General features: G+C 44.8%; 1 protein-coding gene and 1 pseudogene across 1 annotated transcript; one reads left to right on the top strand and one right to left on the bottom strand.

Annotated features, from left to right (window-relative positions):
* Window positions 1-4290: 4290 nt before the first annotated feature.
* Window positions 4291-5524, bottom strand: LOC102847732 (annotated as a pseudogene).
* Window positions 5525-9880: 4356 nt separating this feature from the next.
* Window positions 9881-10891, top strand: LOC102849763 (melanoma-associated antigen 10-like). Its single transcript, XM_006903300.1, has one exon. The coding sequence runs from the start codon at window positions 9881-9883 to the stop codon at window positions 10889-10891; it is 1011 nt and encodes a 336-aa protein (XP_006903362.1).
* The last annotated feature ends 6453 nt before the right edge of the window (window positions 10892-17344 follow it).

The raw sequence follows: 17344 nt of genomic DNA, 5'->3' as shown, positions 1-17344 counted from the left end.
AGTGGCATCCACTTCCAAAATAGCTTGCCTCCAGAAACCCTATGAACTTGGAGAAATGAAGAAAGTTATACAAGTGCTCAGGTCTCTCGTTCATAGGGTCGCTATGAGTTGCCTATGCACTTAATAACAACAACAACAACAACTATACACACACACACACACACACACACATATATATAATGGTAAAACAATAACAGAGGCTTCATGGGAGAAAGATGGTGTTACTCACAGTCTCTGAAAACCCCCTGGAGTGGAAGCAATAAGTCAATGACTCACTGGCAATGAAAGAGTGACATAAGCTATTGTCATTATGTTTAGATATCATTGAGTCAAATTAAAAAAGAAACAAGTAGGACTGGTGGTCAGAAAGTATGGCCTAGGTGAGAGAAATGAGGTAAGAGATTGCATGATAGAATTTTGTACAGTGAATGTTTTATCCATTGCAAATACCTTTTTTAAAAAAGAGAATAGATGGAGACTACGCACATGGACTGCACCTGATGGAATCCACCAGCATCAGATTGTCTACATTTGTTGAAAGGGAACATAGAAAACCTCAATATCAGCACCCAAACCAGATGAACAGTTAAGTGTGGAAGACCATCAGCTACTCAGATGTATGTTCAAATTGAAGTTGAAAAAAATTAAAACAGGGCCACAAAAATAAAAATATGACCGTGAGTGTATACCAACTGAATTTACAAACCATCTTAAGAGTTTTGACAATTTGGACACTAATGACTAAAGATCAGATGAGTTGTGGGAAGATATCAAGACATCTTCCATGAACAAAGCAAAAGGTGATTACAAAGAGAGAGAAAGAGAGAAAAAGAAAAGACCAGAATGGACGGCAGAAGAGACTCTGAAACTTACATTGATACAAAAAAAGTCATAATGAGTAGAGGGAATGCTAAGGTAAGAGACTCGAACAGAAAATTTCACAAGGCAGCTCAAGAGGACAAAGCAAGTGATTCTAATGAAATGTGCAAGGAACTGGAGTTAGAAAACCAGAATGAAAGGACACGTTCAGCATTTCTCAAGCTTAAAGAACCAAAGAACAAAATAAAACCTCAGTTACAACACTGAAGGATTTTATAGGCAAAATCTTGAATGATGCAGGAAGACTCAAAAAAAGATGGAAGGAAAACACAGACTTACTGTACAAAAAAAAAAGTCAGCACAGAGCCATTTCACGAAGTAGCATATGGTCAAAACCAAATAGTACTGAAAGAAGAAATGAAATTCAAACTTCACTGAAGACATTGGCAAAATATAAGGCCCAAGAACTGATAGAAAATCAACTGACATGTTGCAATAAACAATTGTAGCCCTAGATGTACTCACTAGTCTATGACAAGAAATTTGGAAGTCAAAGTGCCAATCAAGGAACAAATGGATAAAGAAATATAACAACAATAGTGGTCCAGTGGTAAGGAGCTCACCCCAGTCAGAATAGCAAAATTTAACAGAACAGCAAACAACAAATGCTGACAAGGTTGTGGAGAAACTGGAACCCTTATTCACTGTTGGTGGGAGTGTAAAATGGTGCAAACACTGTGGAAGGCAGTATGGCACTTTCTCAAATTGTTGGAAATAGAAATACCATTTGACTCAGCAATTCCACTACTGGGAATATACCCTCAAGGAACCAGAACTTCCACCCAAGGAGATATATGCACACCCATGTTTATTGCGGCTTTGTTCACAATAGCAGAGTCGGAAACAACCCAAGTGCCCATCAACAAATGAATGGATAGAGAAGCTCTGGTACATTCATTCACACAATGGAATACTATGCTGCTTTGAAAAACAAGGGACTTATGAATTATTATACTAAATGGGTGACCCTGGAGGACGTTATGCTGAGTAAAATATCTCAGTCACAAAAGGACAAATACTGCATAGTGCCCATGTTGTAAAGCAGGACTAACATCGGAGTTGGGGGGAAACTTAGAGGGGATAAATAATGTATACAGCATTGAAACAGATGAGGGAGAGAACTGTCTAGGAGGAATATATGATTAGGTATTATTGTCATGACAAGTGTCCAGAATGAAAGCCGAATAGTGGAGTAGACTGGGGTGAGGGGTAATATATAACAATGAAAGAATTTTTTTCTTACTCTTCAAAGAGAAAAACAAACTGGGAGGGAGGGGTGGACAAAGAGGAAAGTGTAACAATGAATAAATGGAAATCCAAAGTCTCTGTAAACTTTCATTAAAAATTAATACAATCTAAAAAAAAAAAAAAAGATCCTTGTTTCAATGGAGCAACCCAGTTTCACCTCATCCAGAACACACCTGTTAGTTCTCTTGGCAGTTCATAATATCTCCAGCACCACAACTCATAGGCCTAATTCCTCTTCTTAGTCATTGTCCAGTTCCCAGAAACATAGCTAAAAGATGAGAAGCGCACAGGCTGGATCGAGGTCTTCTTAGTCTCTAGACTGACATCATTGGTCTTTAGCACGCTGAAGATTTTCCCACTGCAACTTATCTTTTGATTTCCAGACTGCTGTTGCTAAGAGTGCTGATTGTGGATCCAAGAAAGACAAAATCATTAATACCTCAATCTTTTGTTCATCTATCGTGATGCTGCCTACTGGCTCCGTAGTAAGGATCTTTGTTTTCTTGATGTTGAGATTTAATCTATATTGAAGGCTGCAGACCTTGACCTTCAGCAAACACTTCAAGTCTTCCTCACTTTCAGAGAGCAAGGTTGCTCCATTTGTATAATGCAGATTTTTGATAAGTCTTCTTCCAATCCTAATGTCACAATCTTCTTAAAAAAAATTCCAGCCTCCTGAATGATCTGTTCAAAATTTAGATTGAAAAGGTATGGAGAAAGGATCCATCCTACTTTCTTGACTTTTACTCACGCAGTGTTCCTTTGCTTTGTTCATACAACAGCTTCCTTGATCTGAGATTCTCACATGAGCACAACCAAATATTTTGGGATTCCCATTCTTCTCAATGTTAATCATTGTTTGTTGTGATCCACATAGTCAAATGCCTTTGCATAGACAATAAAACACAAATAGATATCTTTGCTACTCTCTAGTGCCATGTCCTCTTCTAACACCTGCTTGCATTTTGGGCAGTTCTCTGTTGATGTTCTGTTCCAGTAATTTTGTTTTATTGTTTGATAATTGCCACACTGTTGGATCCTCTTTTTGGGGAATGGGAATAAATGTTGATCTCTTCCAATCAGTTGTCCAGGTAGCTGTCCTCCAGATTACTTGGCACGATCTGATGAACACATCCAAGGCTGCATCTGTGTGTTGAAATACTTCAATTGATATTCCATCCATTCCTGGGGCCTTATTTTTTGTCAGTTCCTTCAGAGCAGTTTGAACCATTGGTTTTTATTGGATTCTTTATTACATTTGATTCTTTATCATGTGGTACTTCCTGAAATGATTCTGTGACAACCAATTCTTTTTGGGAAAGTGACTCTATTTCTTCCATCTTCTATTGATGCTTCCTGGATCATTCCATATTCTACCCATGCAATCGAGGCTTCAATTTGTTCTTCAGGTCCATGAGGTTGAGCAATGCCAAGAGTTCTTCCCTTTGGATTTTCTGGCTCCAGCACTTTGCACATTTTGGTTTTTGCTTTGTCTTCACAAGCCGCCCTTTGAAATCTTCCTAATGGGTTAGAACTTGTGCTGCCAACCTAACGACAGGCAGTTCAGATACAGCAGCTGCTCCTCAGAAGGAAGATGAGTGATCTCCTCTCATGTGACTTACAGCCTCTGAAAACCCTTTAGAGGATCAGCTATAAGTCACTTCTGATTCAACGGCACACAACAACATACATCACAGGGTCACTATGACTCCTGGTTGGCTTGACAGTACCTAACAACAAAAACAACAATAACAATGTTGCTGTTTTGTGGTTGTTATGTGCTATCAAGTCAGAATTGACTCATGGCTGACCCTCTAGCAGGTTTTCAGAGACAGTAAATCACATGGGAGGAGATTGCCTAGCTTTCTCCGGTAAAGCAGATGTTGGATTTGAATCACATGCCTCAGGGCTGGCAGCTTAATTCCTTACCTCTAGGCCACCAAAGCACCCTAACCACAATGTTAGATATGAAATAAATAAAAATTAAATTTTTTTTGTTCCCCTTTATTGTGATTTGAATGAAACTTAGAAAAATATATTGGGTATCCCCCCTCCAATCATTTAGCCGCATTTTGTTCCATTCCATATTTATTTTTTATTTTAGCATATTTTTTAATTGCTGACAAACTTAAAGCATGTGGATGGCACTCAATTTTGTCTCATCTACTTTTCTATAAGTAGATACAACCTTTCAAACAAATTCAATCCCCCAACTTCTATGCTGTTCTTCCAAAACACTGACATTCTCAAGACAATGTATATTGCACACTGTTGCAGACCGAGGGTCCCAAAGAATGGAATAACTTTATAATTATCAATAATGAGACAAACAGCCAGAAATGAGATAGAACAGAGAGCATAAAACAGGGAGCCAGCAGTTCTCCACTGAAGACCCCAAGCCAAGCTTCTCTGTATCTTTATTGAAAATTATCAGGAAGTAAATCACAAAGAGAATGAAATGCAAATGAAGCCAAGCTCTTTCAATTGAAAACCTTCTGCTTGACTCAGGAGGGAGGGGTTCACAAATGCAAGAATCTGGTCTACCCTTAAGGATTACCTTGATGCCTCAGGGTGAACTCTCGCTCAGGAAGTAACACTCCCTCTGTAGGGGGTCCCTAGCTGTCTCCTGTCTGCAGGGAACAAACAGCTCATTTTCTCGGATCTGCCAAAAGAGAAATCCTAACTTATAAATCTGTAATTCCTTCAATTCCTGAACAAGGGTTTTCATATAATCTTTGGTATAAAGTTTGGCTTCCCATAGCACACCATACCAAATAATTTTTTAACTTCAGTATCTGGAACATAAAATGGTGGGCCTGGATTTTTTTTGTTGGATCATAAGACAAAATACACAGGAAGTGGTGAAAGCCTTTCCTTGTTAGCGATAATAACGTATCAACATAGCATTATTGATCGCATGGGTTAATAGTTACAAATGCGCCTCTGTCCCAGATCCGGTCAAATTTGCCAGTAGTTGCTCTTGGCAGATCAAAAATGATGCAACAGTACAATGAAATGGTCCCTGAAGAGTTTTTAAACAGTTTGGCTCCAGGGATTTCAGGCATTGGTTCTTTTGAGTATGGGAGACTCTGCTCTGTAAAGAGTTCCTGTATCACAAGCTCACTGATTTCCACGCCAACGACACTACTGTGCCCCAAGTCTGAAAACTGTCTCATTTCAACTGCTTTTCCACAAAGAGGGGAAAAGACCCTGAGTCTTTTTCTGTGAAGAAAAGTATCCAAACGCTTCTTTCACTGCTGATGTCCTTCTTCTTGATGAAACCCAATCTTGCGGCTCACCACTTTTCTTGCAATTCTTCCGGAGTGAGTTTTTGGTCTTTCTGTACCTCAGTGTCAGGGTACTCTTCAGTGTCAAGTGAATTGCCTATATTATCCATGGTTTTGCAGAGAACTCTGCCTCACAAGCGGATGCTCCAAATGCTACCACTGAGTCGGCTCCAACTCCTAGTGACGCTTCAGACGGTCACCAGTCTTAACAGGTGGGGAACGTGCTCAGCTTTCTTCCGTAGAGCTGCTGGTGGAACTCCTCCGACTCTGGGTGGCTCTCTGCAGTACTCCAGCAGCTTCTACGGCAGGCCCTGGAGCTCCACACCAGATTTTTAAGTCACTGGTAATTTCCCTTTTTAAAAAACCAACCAAAAAAAAAAACACACCCCTTTGTTGTTGAGAAACATGCTCAATAATATCAATACCAACTCTACAAGTTTGGACAAGCATCATTTAGGGACATGGAGTCTATTCTTCAGGTTGGCAGCCATTCTCACCCTCCTTTTCTGAGCTGCTCCTCCCCTTTTAACAGGAACTCACTTCCACCTAAGGTGCTTATGTAATCTTTCCAGTTTCTGTAGTGACTTTGCTGCCATATAGATTGTTCTCTTTGTTTTCATAGTCACTGTCCAACTTTCACATGCATATGAAACAGTTGAAAAGACCATGGCTTAGGTTGGCTGCACAGAATCCTTCATTGGGAACTTCTTGCTCTTCAACCCTGTAAAGAGGTCCCTGGGAGCCCATGTGCCCAATGCAATAAGACATTTGGTTTTTTAACTGCTGTTTCAATGAGTATTGATTGTGGATCCAAGTAAAATGAAACCCTTACTTAGGTCAAACATTTCTCTAATTATTGTGTCGCTATTTCTTAATGCCATATCCTTCTTCATATACTCCACCTTCTCAGAATATTCAAGAAGCAAAAAAAGATGTAAGTAACACTTAGAGTCACTGTACCAAAAAGAATTAGTCTGTGTTGAATGCTTTCCAAGAGCTAGAATATGAGCAGGAACTAATGGCACTGAAAGGAGGTGTCCAGATGGCACTGAAGGCATGGCCGAAAGTGAAGTCCTAGGAATTCCTAGAATAACAACTGATCTGATTTCAATAAGCAGATATAGCGAAGGCCATGCTTGCTATTTGACAGCATGTAACAGCAATATTACTACACACATGAAAGTCATAGATCTGTCCCCTGCTGACAGAAAAATACAAAACCCAAAAACTATCTTGAACACAGAGTCTGGAGTAGGAAAAGCCAAGTTTTCTTATATAATGGCATATAGGAGATGGGGTTACGAGCAGCCCTGCCTTGCTGTCTTGGAGACTGTGGGGGCTTCTACAGGGGAGGGACAGGACAGAGTAGCATACACATTTTTTACAGTATCTTCTTTCTGTTCTTCAGAACTCCTTTGATCAGTAATCATGTCCTGTTCTGGTTGTTCCGGTTTGATCACTATTCCGGAGACGGTGCTATTCACATGCTGTGGCTAAAGGGGTAACTCTTAGTCATATATTACAGGAAGAGATGGGAAAGGGCAACTAAAGGACTTTCTTGTCACAATAAAAATGCTTAGTCATACACTGCTGCTGTTGTTATGTACTGTCAACTCAGAGCCAACTCACAGATGACCTTCGACCGGGTTTTTTCAGAGGTAGAAAATTGCACAGGAGGAGACAGACTATCTTTCTCCCTCAGAGCAGCTGGTAGACTTGAACTGTGTGCCTTCAGGTTGGCAGTGCAGCTCGTTACCAGTATCCCTAGTCTTACAGAGCTCCCTAGTCTTACATTTGTTGTTGTCTTCGTTTGGCTCCATCAAGTTGAGTACAACTCATAGTGACTCTATGAACAATAGACTTGAATCCCATCCTATCATGGGCCAGCCTCACCATCAGCAGGGCTTCAAGCTAAGGCAGGAATATTGTTATTGATGTTATATGCCATCAAGTCACTTGTGACTCATAGTGACCCTATGCAAACTAGCTCTGAATCTTGTCCTATTTTGAAGCAGTGTCACTGTGTCTGACACAACTAGCTCCAGTCACGGAGTCAATCCATCTCTCCAGAATCTTCCTCTCTTGCACTGTCCCTACATCCTTCCAAGCATGATGTCCCTCTCCGAGGACGAGTCCCACCAGGCAACATACCCAAAGTATGTCATATGCAGCTTCAAAATGCTTGCCTCCAGGGAGCAAGCTGATTTCATACTCTCCAGAACAGACCTGTCTGTTCTCTTGAGAGTCCACGGTATGCTCAATACTCTTCTCTAACACCACAACTCAAAGGTATTGATTCTTCTTCTCTTACTTATTCATTGTCTAGATCTCTGATGCATGGCAATTACTTGTGAAGACCATGGCCTGCCATGGCCTGGAACCAGGTAGACTTTAGTCTCTAGACAGGCATTGTTGCTCTTTAGCATGATGGAGAGATCCCTGATAGCGTATTTCCCTAATGACTGCTGGTGCCATAGGGGAGGTACCCACACCCAGCCAAAGCAATGGGAAGGACATAGGAGACCTGGAATCTTAGAAGACAGAGAATCTCAGAGTATCAGGTCTTAACCCTTCAAATCATCCATCCCTGGGGTTTGAAGGACAAAAGGTGTCTTCTGAGAGGGCAGCCTCCTTCATCCTGCGGAGTGGTCCTGGCCCAGCTGAGAGTAGAAGTGAGGTGTGAGGGGATACAGAAGCTCAGAACAAAGGTCTTCCAGAGAGTTCTCTCCTGATGTCAGTCCCGGGAGGACTCGGCTACCTCACAGTTCAGGCCCGGGATCTGAGAGGGTTCAGTCATACAGTTCTTAATATGGCTTGTCAACGTGGCCATGATATTTATTAAAATACCCTGAATGGTAAAATACTAAGTTTTATGAGGTTAGTGAAGCTGTGATATAAATTCAAAGGCATGTGGTTCAAATCCACCAGCTGCTCCTGGGGAAAAGGATGGGCAATCTCCTCCTGTGCACTTCATGGCCACTGAAATTTGCCAGAGGGTCAGTTATTAGGGTTCCTACTTCATAGCTCGCACACAACAGCATGTGACTGGTGCGGCAAGGTGGACTAGGGGCGGTTCTCTAAAGATAGAATGAGCTTTATCTGATTAAGGTTGGTTCCTTGGGGGTATGACCTGCATAGTATAAAACGTTGAGCTCTCCAGCAAGAAGCTACAGCCCTTTCCACTCATCTGAAAGTGAATCCCTGGCTTGTGTCCTCCAGACTTGCACCTGAGGTCGGCAGAACCTGCCCCCTTTGCAGTCTGGAGCCAAGCCGATTGGCTCCCCGACAACCTTTAGATTCATTGGCCCGCTGAAGCTGAAGCTAGGAGTCTCTGAAGACTGGGTTCTGAGACCCTGCGTGCCTGCTGACGACTTGGACACAAGTCTCTCTAGACTTACCTCTCTCTCTCGATCTGAATTACGGACCTGAAATTTACCTGCCTCTACAAGCACGTGAGCCAGTTTTTAAAATCTCTCTTTCTCTCCCCTCCCCACCCCTCCCGTCTGTCTGTCTGTCTGTCTGTCTGTCTGTCTCTCCCTCATCTGTTTGATTTGCTTCTCTAGAGAACCCAGCTTGAATCCATGGACTCGATCCTCACATACGGCCCCTGCTAGGAGTAATGGGAAGGGCTGAGGGCACACCAGGGCCCAGAACACAGAGATCTCTGAAAGAAAGCCCCCCAGTCACAGCTCTTGAGTCCCTCCGCATGGCTCTACCGAGATAGAATCTCATAACATTTCTCCCTAGGACCTCAGGAAGGTGGCGTGAAAGTCGATCGGCAGAGGGAATCACAGCTGATCAAGACAAGGGATATCTCAGGTGCTGCTGGGAGTCAAGGTGAGGACTCTGGTGAAGAGAGAGAATACTAACCCCCACAGAAAAAAGGGGGGGGGCAGGCAAGTTGGGCTGGACCTTGTTCTCAACCCCGAAAGGCCCCAGGGATGGCCAGAGGTGGCATGCCCTCCCAGGCTTCTATGTGGTGGGAGTCAGGGCCAGTGGCTGGCAAGGTGAAAGGTGAATGTTTTGAAGGAGATCTGAGGGTGCCCTCCATTTCAGCATCTCCCATGTCAGTGCTGGGGGATCCCAGACCCCCTCACTGCTCACACGGGGTGATGCCAAGTCAGTAGAGGACAGAGTCCTGTTCTACTAGGTGTCAAGGTGAGGACCCCAAACATGGACCAAGTTCTCACCCACCAGGAAGAGCAGTAATTCCATATCCCTCAACTCCACACACCCCAATGTCACCCTAGAAAATCAGACCTGCACCCCAAGGAGGTGGGCACTTCCCACTTGGGGGTCTTTAAAATAGATTGTCAGGACAACAGGGCATCTGAGAGGTCCTGAGGAAGGCCTCTGTCAGAGCCGTCAAGGTTGAATTTCTCAGCCGAGGCTGTTGACAACACTCTCCTTGCTCTTTTCCAGAAAGCTCACAGCCATCCTCCTCCTTCCGGTCGCCAAGACTCATCATGTCGCAGAAGAGTCAGGACTGTGAGCAGAAGCCCGGGCTCCAGGAGCAGAGCGAGCCCCAGAGCCTGGAGGGGGTGCAGAGCCCAGGGGCTGAGGAGGGGGCGGCTGCCATGGCCTCCACTCCCTCCTCCCCTGAGCGTTCCCAGGAGGAGGTGACTCTTTTTGGGGCTGAAAGTACCCCCCGGAGTCCCCAGTGTGCCTCCTCCCCCCCAAGGGTCTTCTTAGCTGAGAGTCATGAAGGGGCGAATACTAGAGCCCTTGGGGCCAGGTCCACTGCTGAGCGCAGGCACAGAGAGAGGCTAGAAAAGAATGTGTGGCGTGTGTTGAATTTCCTGCTCTTCAAGTATCGAAAGCAGGAGCTCACTAATAAGGCTGAAATTCAATCTCTGCTCAGCAGAAGGGATGAGAGATACTTCCCCAGGATCTTTGGGAAGACCTTGGAGATCCTGCAGCTGCTCTTCGGTGTGGAAGCGATGGAGGTGAACTCCACCTCCCACACCTATGTCCTGGTCCCCTCCCTGGGCCTTACCTATGACCTACTGTCCCCAAACCGTGTCCAGACCTTGCCCAGGAACGGCCTCCTGATCACAATCTTGTGTGTCATCTTCCTGGAAGGCGGCCATGCCCCTGAGGAGAAGATCTGGGAGGCACTAGACACGATGGATGTGCAGGCAGGGAGGGAGCACTTAATTTTTGGAGAGCCAATCAGGCTCCTCACTCACGACTGGGTGCAGAATGGGTACCTGGAGGTCAGACTAGTGCCCAACAGTCAGCCTCCCCGCTTTGAGTACCTGTGGGGGCCACGAACCCGCATAGAAACCAGCGAGCTAAAAGTCATGGAGTACCTGGCCAAGATGAGTGGAAGGGATCGGAATTCCTTCCCAAATCATTATTACGTGCAGGCTCTGAGAGGGGTGGAGGAGAGAGGGGGAGCTGAAGCCGGTGGTGCCCTGTGCAGGTCCTTCGGTTGTGTCCATCACAGGCCACACCCACCACCTCCTAACCCTTAGGCCTGGGGACAAACTTCACCATGAGATTGAAGAGGGTGGTCAGTCCTTGAAGCAGTGGAGGGTGAGGGAGGGTGGGAGGGAGGGGTGGCGCAGAGCATACAGCATGGGTTTTGTTCTGATTCTAGAGGGCCCAATGTGGATACTCTTCTGTGTCTTTTTCCTGTAATTTTCCAACTCTTGCTCCTTTTAATAAATGGTTTGAACTTCAGAATATTGTTTTATCAGTTCTATTATTTACCTTTATTTGTTCCTACACAAAGCCTCCATCCTGATCTATGAACCTACCAAAAATTGGTCAGAAAGGAATATATGATTAGACATTATATGCATGGCAACAACCTAGAACAAGGGGTTAACTGCAAGGGTAGGTTAAGGGAGGGGGAGAAGGGGAAGAAAATGTGCAACAATGGAAAAAAAATTAAAAAATATATAGCTTACCAAAATAAAAATAAACACATTATCTCAAGCATCTAGACATATCACAAGATCAGAGTTTTGGTGGTTTTTTCCCCCTCTTCCTATCACGCCCCCCACCACAACTTTGGGAGCTCTGGTAGCCAAGTCTATAGGGAGTTGAGCCGACATCCCAAAGGCAGGCGGTTGGGGTTGCCCAGCCGCTCTGTGGGAGAAAAGTAACGTCCTGCCATGTGATTTATCGCCACTGAAAACCCGCTGGAGGCTCAGCTGTGAGTCAACTCCACGGCAGTGAGGTGGTGTCGTTGCTCTCTGTCGTGTAGTTAAAGGCTGGATTTGCTCCACTCTCTGAGAGACCAAGGCAAAGAGGGTGTCACAAGGGGGATCCCAGGCTGGGGTGCCAAGCACAAATGCCCCCCCCACAGCATCCTGGGACTCTGGGGACACAGCTCCTCCTGAGGACTGCCCTGTGAGAGAGAGGTCTGGATGGACAGCTGCTCTTTGGGCTCACGTGGTATTTATTGCCTTACTGAACACAACCAGTGGTTTACATGGGAGAGGACCTGGGAGGGAGGGAAGGACTCACATTCGAGGAGCTCTGAGTGGCCTCTCACCCAGAGTCAGGAATGAAGCCTCTGGAAGGGAGAGCTTCCTGAGTGTGTGTCAGAAGAGGCATTTTTGGATGAGGTAGTGTCTTAGGTGTCTTCCTGTTCTGTGAGAGGCCTGGAAAAGGAAGCCATGTCCAGAGGGAAAGGTGGTGGAGGACATCTGGGACCAGAACAGTCCTAAAACTGCCATTCATGGGAGAGCCAATACGTGCCAGTCACTGTGTCCCTTTCCCTAAGCCACACGCACCTCACCAGTCCTTCAGCACAGGGGTGACCAAACCCACTCCACAGATGAACGTAAGCTGAGGCCCTCAGGGAGATGACAGGGCTGAGAACGAGGGCTGGGACCAGTGCTGGCCACTGAGATGAGGACAAAGGAGAGACGTGGGCCATTCACACACCTCTGCTGACCTCTCTACCTCTGCCTGAGCGGCCTGCACTTGAATAGCACCCTTGTGTGTGTGAAAGAAAGATTACATATATAAAATATATATATTGCGGGGGGCGGGAGAGAAACAGAAGGATAGAGGTGAGAAGGGAAGTGGTGGGAAGAGAGGAAAGGGTGCAGTGTTGACTCAGGGTCAGAAGGAGAAACGCCGGTCGAGGGTCCTGGACGGAAGAATGGTCAGGCATGGAGTGATCTCAGAAGCTGCCTCTTCACCCCTCAAGTGTGAACATTGGGCGGGGCGAGAGTGCTCATCTCTTCAGTGGCGTTTCAACACCCTCCCTCTGTAATGTCCACTGTCGTCACGTGGATGGAGAAGGCGGTGAACACTTGAGCAGGGCCGGAGTTGGCCGGAAGAAACAGGGCAGCTCCTCCTTGCCCTTCCTGAAAGGCTACAACTGGGAAAAGGAGGTTTGAAATCCCAGCCCCTGACTGGCTGAACCCACACAACACACACTGTTCAAAGGAAGAGAGGACCCCTGGAAGGGCACGCAGCCCATCTGCACCACAGGACTCAAACCCCACACCCGCGACGCAAGGACAGTGGAAGTCCCGGTTGCGAGTCCTCACACCTCAAGACCTCCCTCATTTCCGACTCGGGAAATGACTCAGAGCTGACCATCCTTCCGGTTACGAAGGCTGTAAATCACATCGGAGGAGACTGTGCCTTTTTCTCCACAGAGTCACTGGTGGGGTCTGACTTCCAGGAAACACTAGAGCCAAGAGCACAACACCCTACACACCAGACCTCCCCTGACCCAGAGAGTGAAAAAACAAGACTTCAAGAAATACTTACCAACAGAAGACCTTGGTTTAGGTGTTAGTTACATGGTTTTACATGATTGTCAAACTTAGAGACCTGTGCTCTAAAATAAGAGGACTTTACCATAAATCATGCTCCAAAAAGAAAAGAGCAGGATGTACTTCGAAGATCATCTACGCCTAACCACCACCCCTTGTCGAGGCTTTCCTTTGCAGCTTGAATGCAGGTTTTTCTCTTATCCTTTTCCTCAGATAGATGCTGTTATTGTTGTTGTTATTATCTACTACTGTCAAGTTGAGTATGACCCACAGCAATCCTCGGAACAGCACATCTCAATCCTGACCGCCCTCACACTTTCAGACACACTAGAGCCCATTGTGGCAGTCACCTCCTCGACCCACCTGATTGAAGGTTTTCCTCGTCTGTGGACCTCCACATTTTTTAGCATCATGACCCTCTCCGAGGAATAGCAACAGGCCCGAAGAATGTGAGGCAAAGTCCAACCATTCTTGCCTCCAAAGAGCACTCTGGCTGCACCCTCACCAAGACTTACTCTTTTGGCCACCCATGAGATGTTTAGCGCTCCTCTCCAACACCACAGCTCAACGGCATCAATTCTTCTTCTGTCATTCATTGTCCAGATCTCGGAGTCATAGTAAGTGATTTAAAAATAGATTGCTTGAAACAGACACAACTTAGTCCTCAAACTTACATTATTACTCTTCAGTAATTTGGAATGGTTTGTAATTGCAGACGTCCCATCTGGAATACAGTACACTCCCTGATATCCAGGCTGCTGCCACCAAGAGTGTTAACTGTGGATTCAAGTATGATGAAGTTGTTGACAGTTTCAATCTCCTCTTCATCATAAGAGGCTCTGGTGGCCTAGTGGCAAGAAGCTGTGCGGCAATCCTAAAGGCACTCGCAGTTCGAGGCTACCAGCCTCATTGGGGGAAGGATGGGCAATCTCCTTTCATGCAATTAACTGCCTCTGACACCCATTGGAGAGTTAGCTATGGGTCTCCATCCATCATCATGTTGCCTACTGGTCCAGTGGTAAAGAGTCTTTGTTTTCTTCACATGTAGATGTAATCCATACCAAAGGCTGTGTTCTTCAATCCTCTGCAATAAGTTCTTCAAGCCATCCTCATTTTCAGCAAGTAAGGTTGTATCATCTGCATAATGCAGGTTATTGATGAGTCTCCCTTCAATCCTGGCGCCAATTTTTTTTTTCACAGAGTCCAGTTTTTCGAATAATTTGCTCAGCATATAGATTGAATGAGTATGGAGTTATCCTGTGTATTCCCTCCATTTTGTTTTGATGCTTTCTGGGTCATTCAATATATTTCCCATAGTATCTTTCAGTATTGCAACTCGAGGTTTAAAATATTTTTCCCGTTCCTTCAGCTTGAGAAATGCAGAGCAAGTTCTGTCACTGTCGTTGTTGTTAAGTGCCATCAAGTCGTTAGACGACTCATAGAGACCCTATGAACAGAAGACCTGAGCACTATTCATAGAGTTTCCAGAGACAAGCCATTTCAGAAGTGGATGCCACTCCTGCTTCCAAGCTTGTTTTAATCGGGAAGCTCCATCAAACACTGTCCTCCATGGGTAACCATTATTGCAGTTGGTACATCAGTGTCACAGTGTTTAACATCACAGCAGCCACGAGTTACCTCTGTACAACAACACACAGACCAGTGATATACCACCTAGAAGAATGTTTGACAAAAAACAATTTAAACCAGGCCTGAGTTTAACCTGCCACAGATTAAAATCACCCACCTTGGCCTTGGTGGCATCACTTTCTGTCCACTACGCCAACGCAGCTCCTTCTATGTTGTCATTGTTATTGCTGTTAAGTGCTGTCAAGATATTTTTAAATCCCAAGGGTTTAGATCTCAAGCCTTCTGGGCTTCTGTGATTCTGAATGCCTCGTGCTGCTTCCAGTCTCTTATCAAGGGCTGGATTGGGGGGAGAGAGGTGTTGAATGGCCTAGGCGGGAATAGCAGGGAATGCTGGCGGAGCAGGCAAAGGGGCGGGCCAAGAAACCCATTCCAAAGGGCAGGAAACAACACTGAATCTATTGGTTGCTACTATAATTGTGGAAATGTCTTTCATCTGCTCCTTTCTGTAAAATGGTCGTCTGTCAGATACTGTTCTCAATCTGAGAATTCAAATTAAGACAGATTAGGAATAAGGACTGGCCATCCAGTTCCAAAATAGTAGGTCCTTGACAACCCTATGTACAATAGAGCACACTTAGACTCACAGATATGGCAATTGAGGCTGAACCCTCAAATAAGGAAATACAACTGAGGAGGAACAGGAGGAACAGTTGTAAGCAGACCGTAGTGATTGGAACATGGAATGTGAGAGCCATGAGTGGAGGAAAATTGGACATTGTTTAAGAAAGAAATGGAGTGCATAAATATTTACATACTAGATATTGGCAAAATGAGAAGAGCTGGCATGGGACATTTTGAATCAGACGATCATATATGATCTACAATGCCAGAGATGAAAAGGTGAGAAAAAATGAGGTTTCTTTCATAGTTAAAAAAGTCATTTCTAGAAGCTGGGTTCTAAGAGGAGAAATGTGGGGTCAAGTTTGGTGGGAGATATATCAACAATCTGCGTTATGCAGATGGCACAACCCTGCTTGCTGAAACTGAGGAGGACCTGAAGCGCTTGCTGCAGAGGGTCAAGGACTCCAGCCTCCAATATGGATTGAGGCTCAATGTCAAGAAGACAAAGATTCTCACCACTGGGCCAATTGGCAGCATCAGGATGGATGGTGAAGAGACTGAGATTGTTCACAGCTTCAGTTTGCTTGGCTCCACAGTCAACACTCTTGGCAGCAGTAGCCAGGAAATTAAAAGGCGTATTGTCATGGGAAAGTCTGCTGTTAGGGATATCTCCAAAGTACTGAAGAGCAATGGTGTCTCTCTGGAGACTAAGGTGCGTCTGATGCAGGCCATGGTCTTTGCGATCACTTGTTATGCATCAGAGAGTTGGACAATGACTAAGTAAGACAGAAGAATTGATGCCTTTGAGCTGTGGTGCTGGAGAAGAGTATTGAGGGTACCATGGACTGCTAGGAAAACAAACAGATTCATCCAGGACAGGGTTAAAATGGGTGGCTCCTTGGAGGCAAGGATTCTGAGGCTCCGTCTAACATACTTTGGACTTGTTGTAAGGAGGGACCGGTCCTTAGAGAGGGACATCATGCTTGGGTGGGTGGAAGGACAGCGCAGGAGGGGAAGGCCCTCTAGGAGGTGGACTGATTCAGTGACTGGGGTAATCAGGATGGGTGTATTGGCGACAGTTGATTGGCACAGGACAGAGCGGAGTTTAGGGCTGTTGTACATAGGGTCGCTATGAGTTGCAAGTGACTCGATGGCACATAACAACAACAAGAAGATCCTTCTTGAAATACAATGTTGTGAGTGACAGGATAATATCCATATGCATACAAGGAAGTCCAGTGAATATCACCATCATTCAAATATGTGCACCAACAACTACAGCCAAAGAGGAGGAAATAGAAGATTCCTACCAATGTTTGCAGTTAGAAATCTATTGAACATGCAATCAAGATGAATTAATAATCGATGGGTGACTGGAATGCAAAAGTTGGGAACAGAGAAGACCACATTATCATTTCATTTTTGATGAACAAATGAACCAGTGAGCATAGATTGTCTTCCATTAAGATTGTGTTTGTTCTATATTTATGATTAAGCCAAGCAAATAGTCAAGCAAATCCAGATATATTACATATAATATCACACAAACAACTTTTAAAAAGTAAAGAATATCCAGGTTTTGAAAGCTTGTTTTCTCCATTGTCGTAAAACAAAATAAAAAATTGCCATGTCAATGCCATTGACTGTTTATATAGCCATCTCCACTATGTATTCCCAAGTATGTATTTGTTTATTTTCCCCAACAGAAAACTCAGTTCTTATCGAACAGTCTCCATGTCCCCTTCCTCCAGCTCTCAGGACTCACTATCTACTTCTGTCTCTCTGGGTTTAGCCATTCTAAGTATCGGTTCATTCTGTTACCTAGGAGCAATATTAAAATTTATTTCTGGCTGATTTCACTAACAGAATGTTTTCCAAGTTCACCCAAGTTCTAGGGATCAAGATTTAAAATCCCTTTGTGGCCAAACTGTCATGCAAACCTGTGTGCCACCAGTCCTGCACAGGTGGACGTTT

This window comes from Elephantulus edwardii, unplaced genomic scaffold (genome assembly GCF_000299155.1).
Source record: "Elephantulus edwardii isolate Elephantulus edwardi_28Jun2011 unplaced genomic scaffold, EleEdw1.0 scaffold00556, whole genome shotgun sequence".
Taxonomy (NCBI): Eukaryota; Metazoa; Chordata; class Mammalia; order Macroscelidea; family Macroscelididae; genus Elephantulus; species Elephantulus edwardii.
The sequence above is the reverse complement of the archived record's forward strand: the minus strand, read 5'-3'. Positions and strand labels throughout refer to the sequence as shown.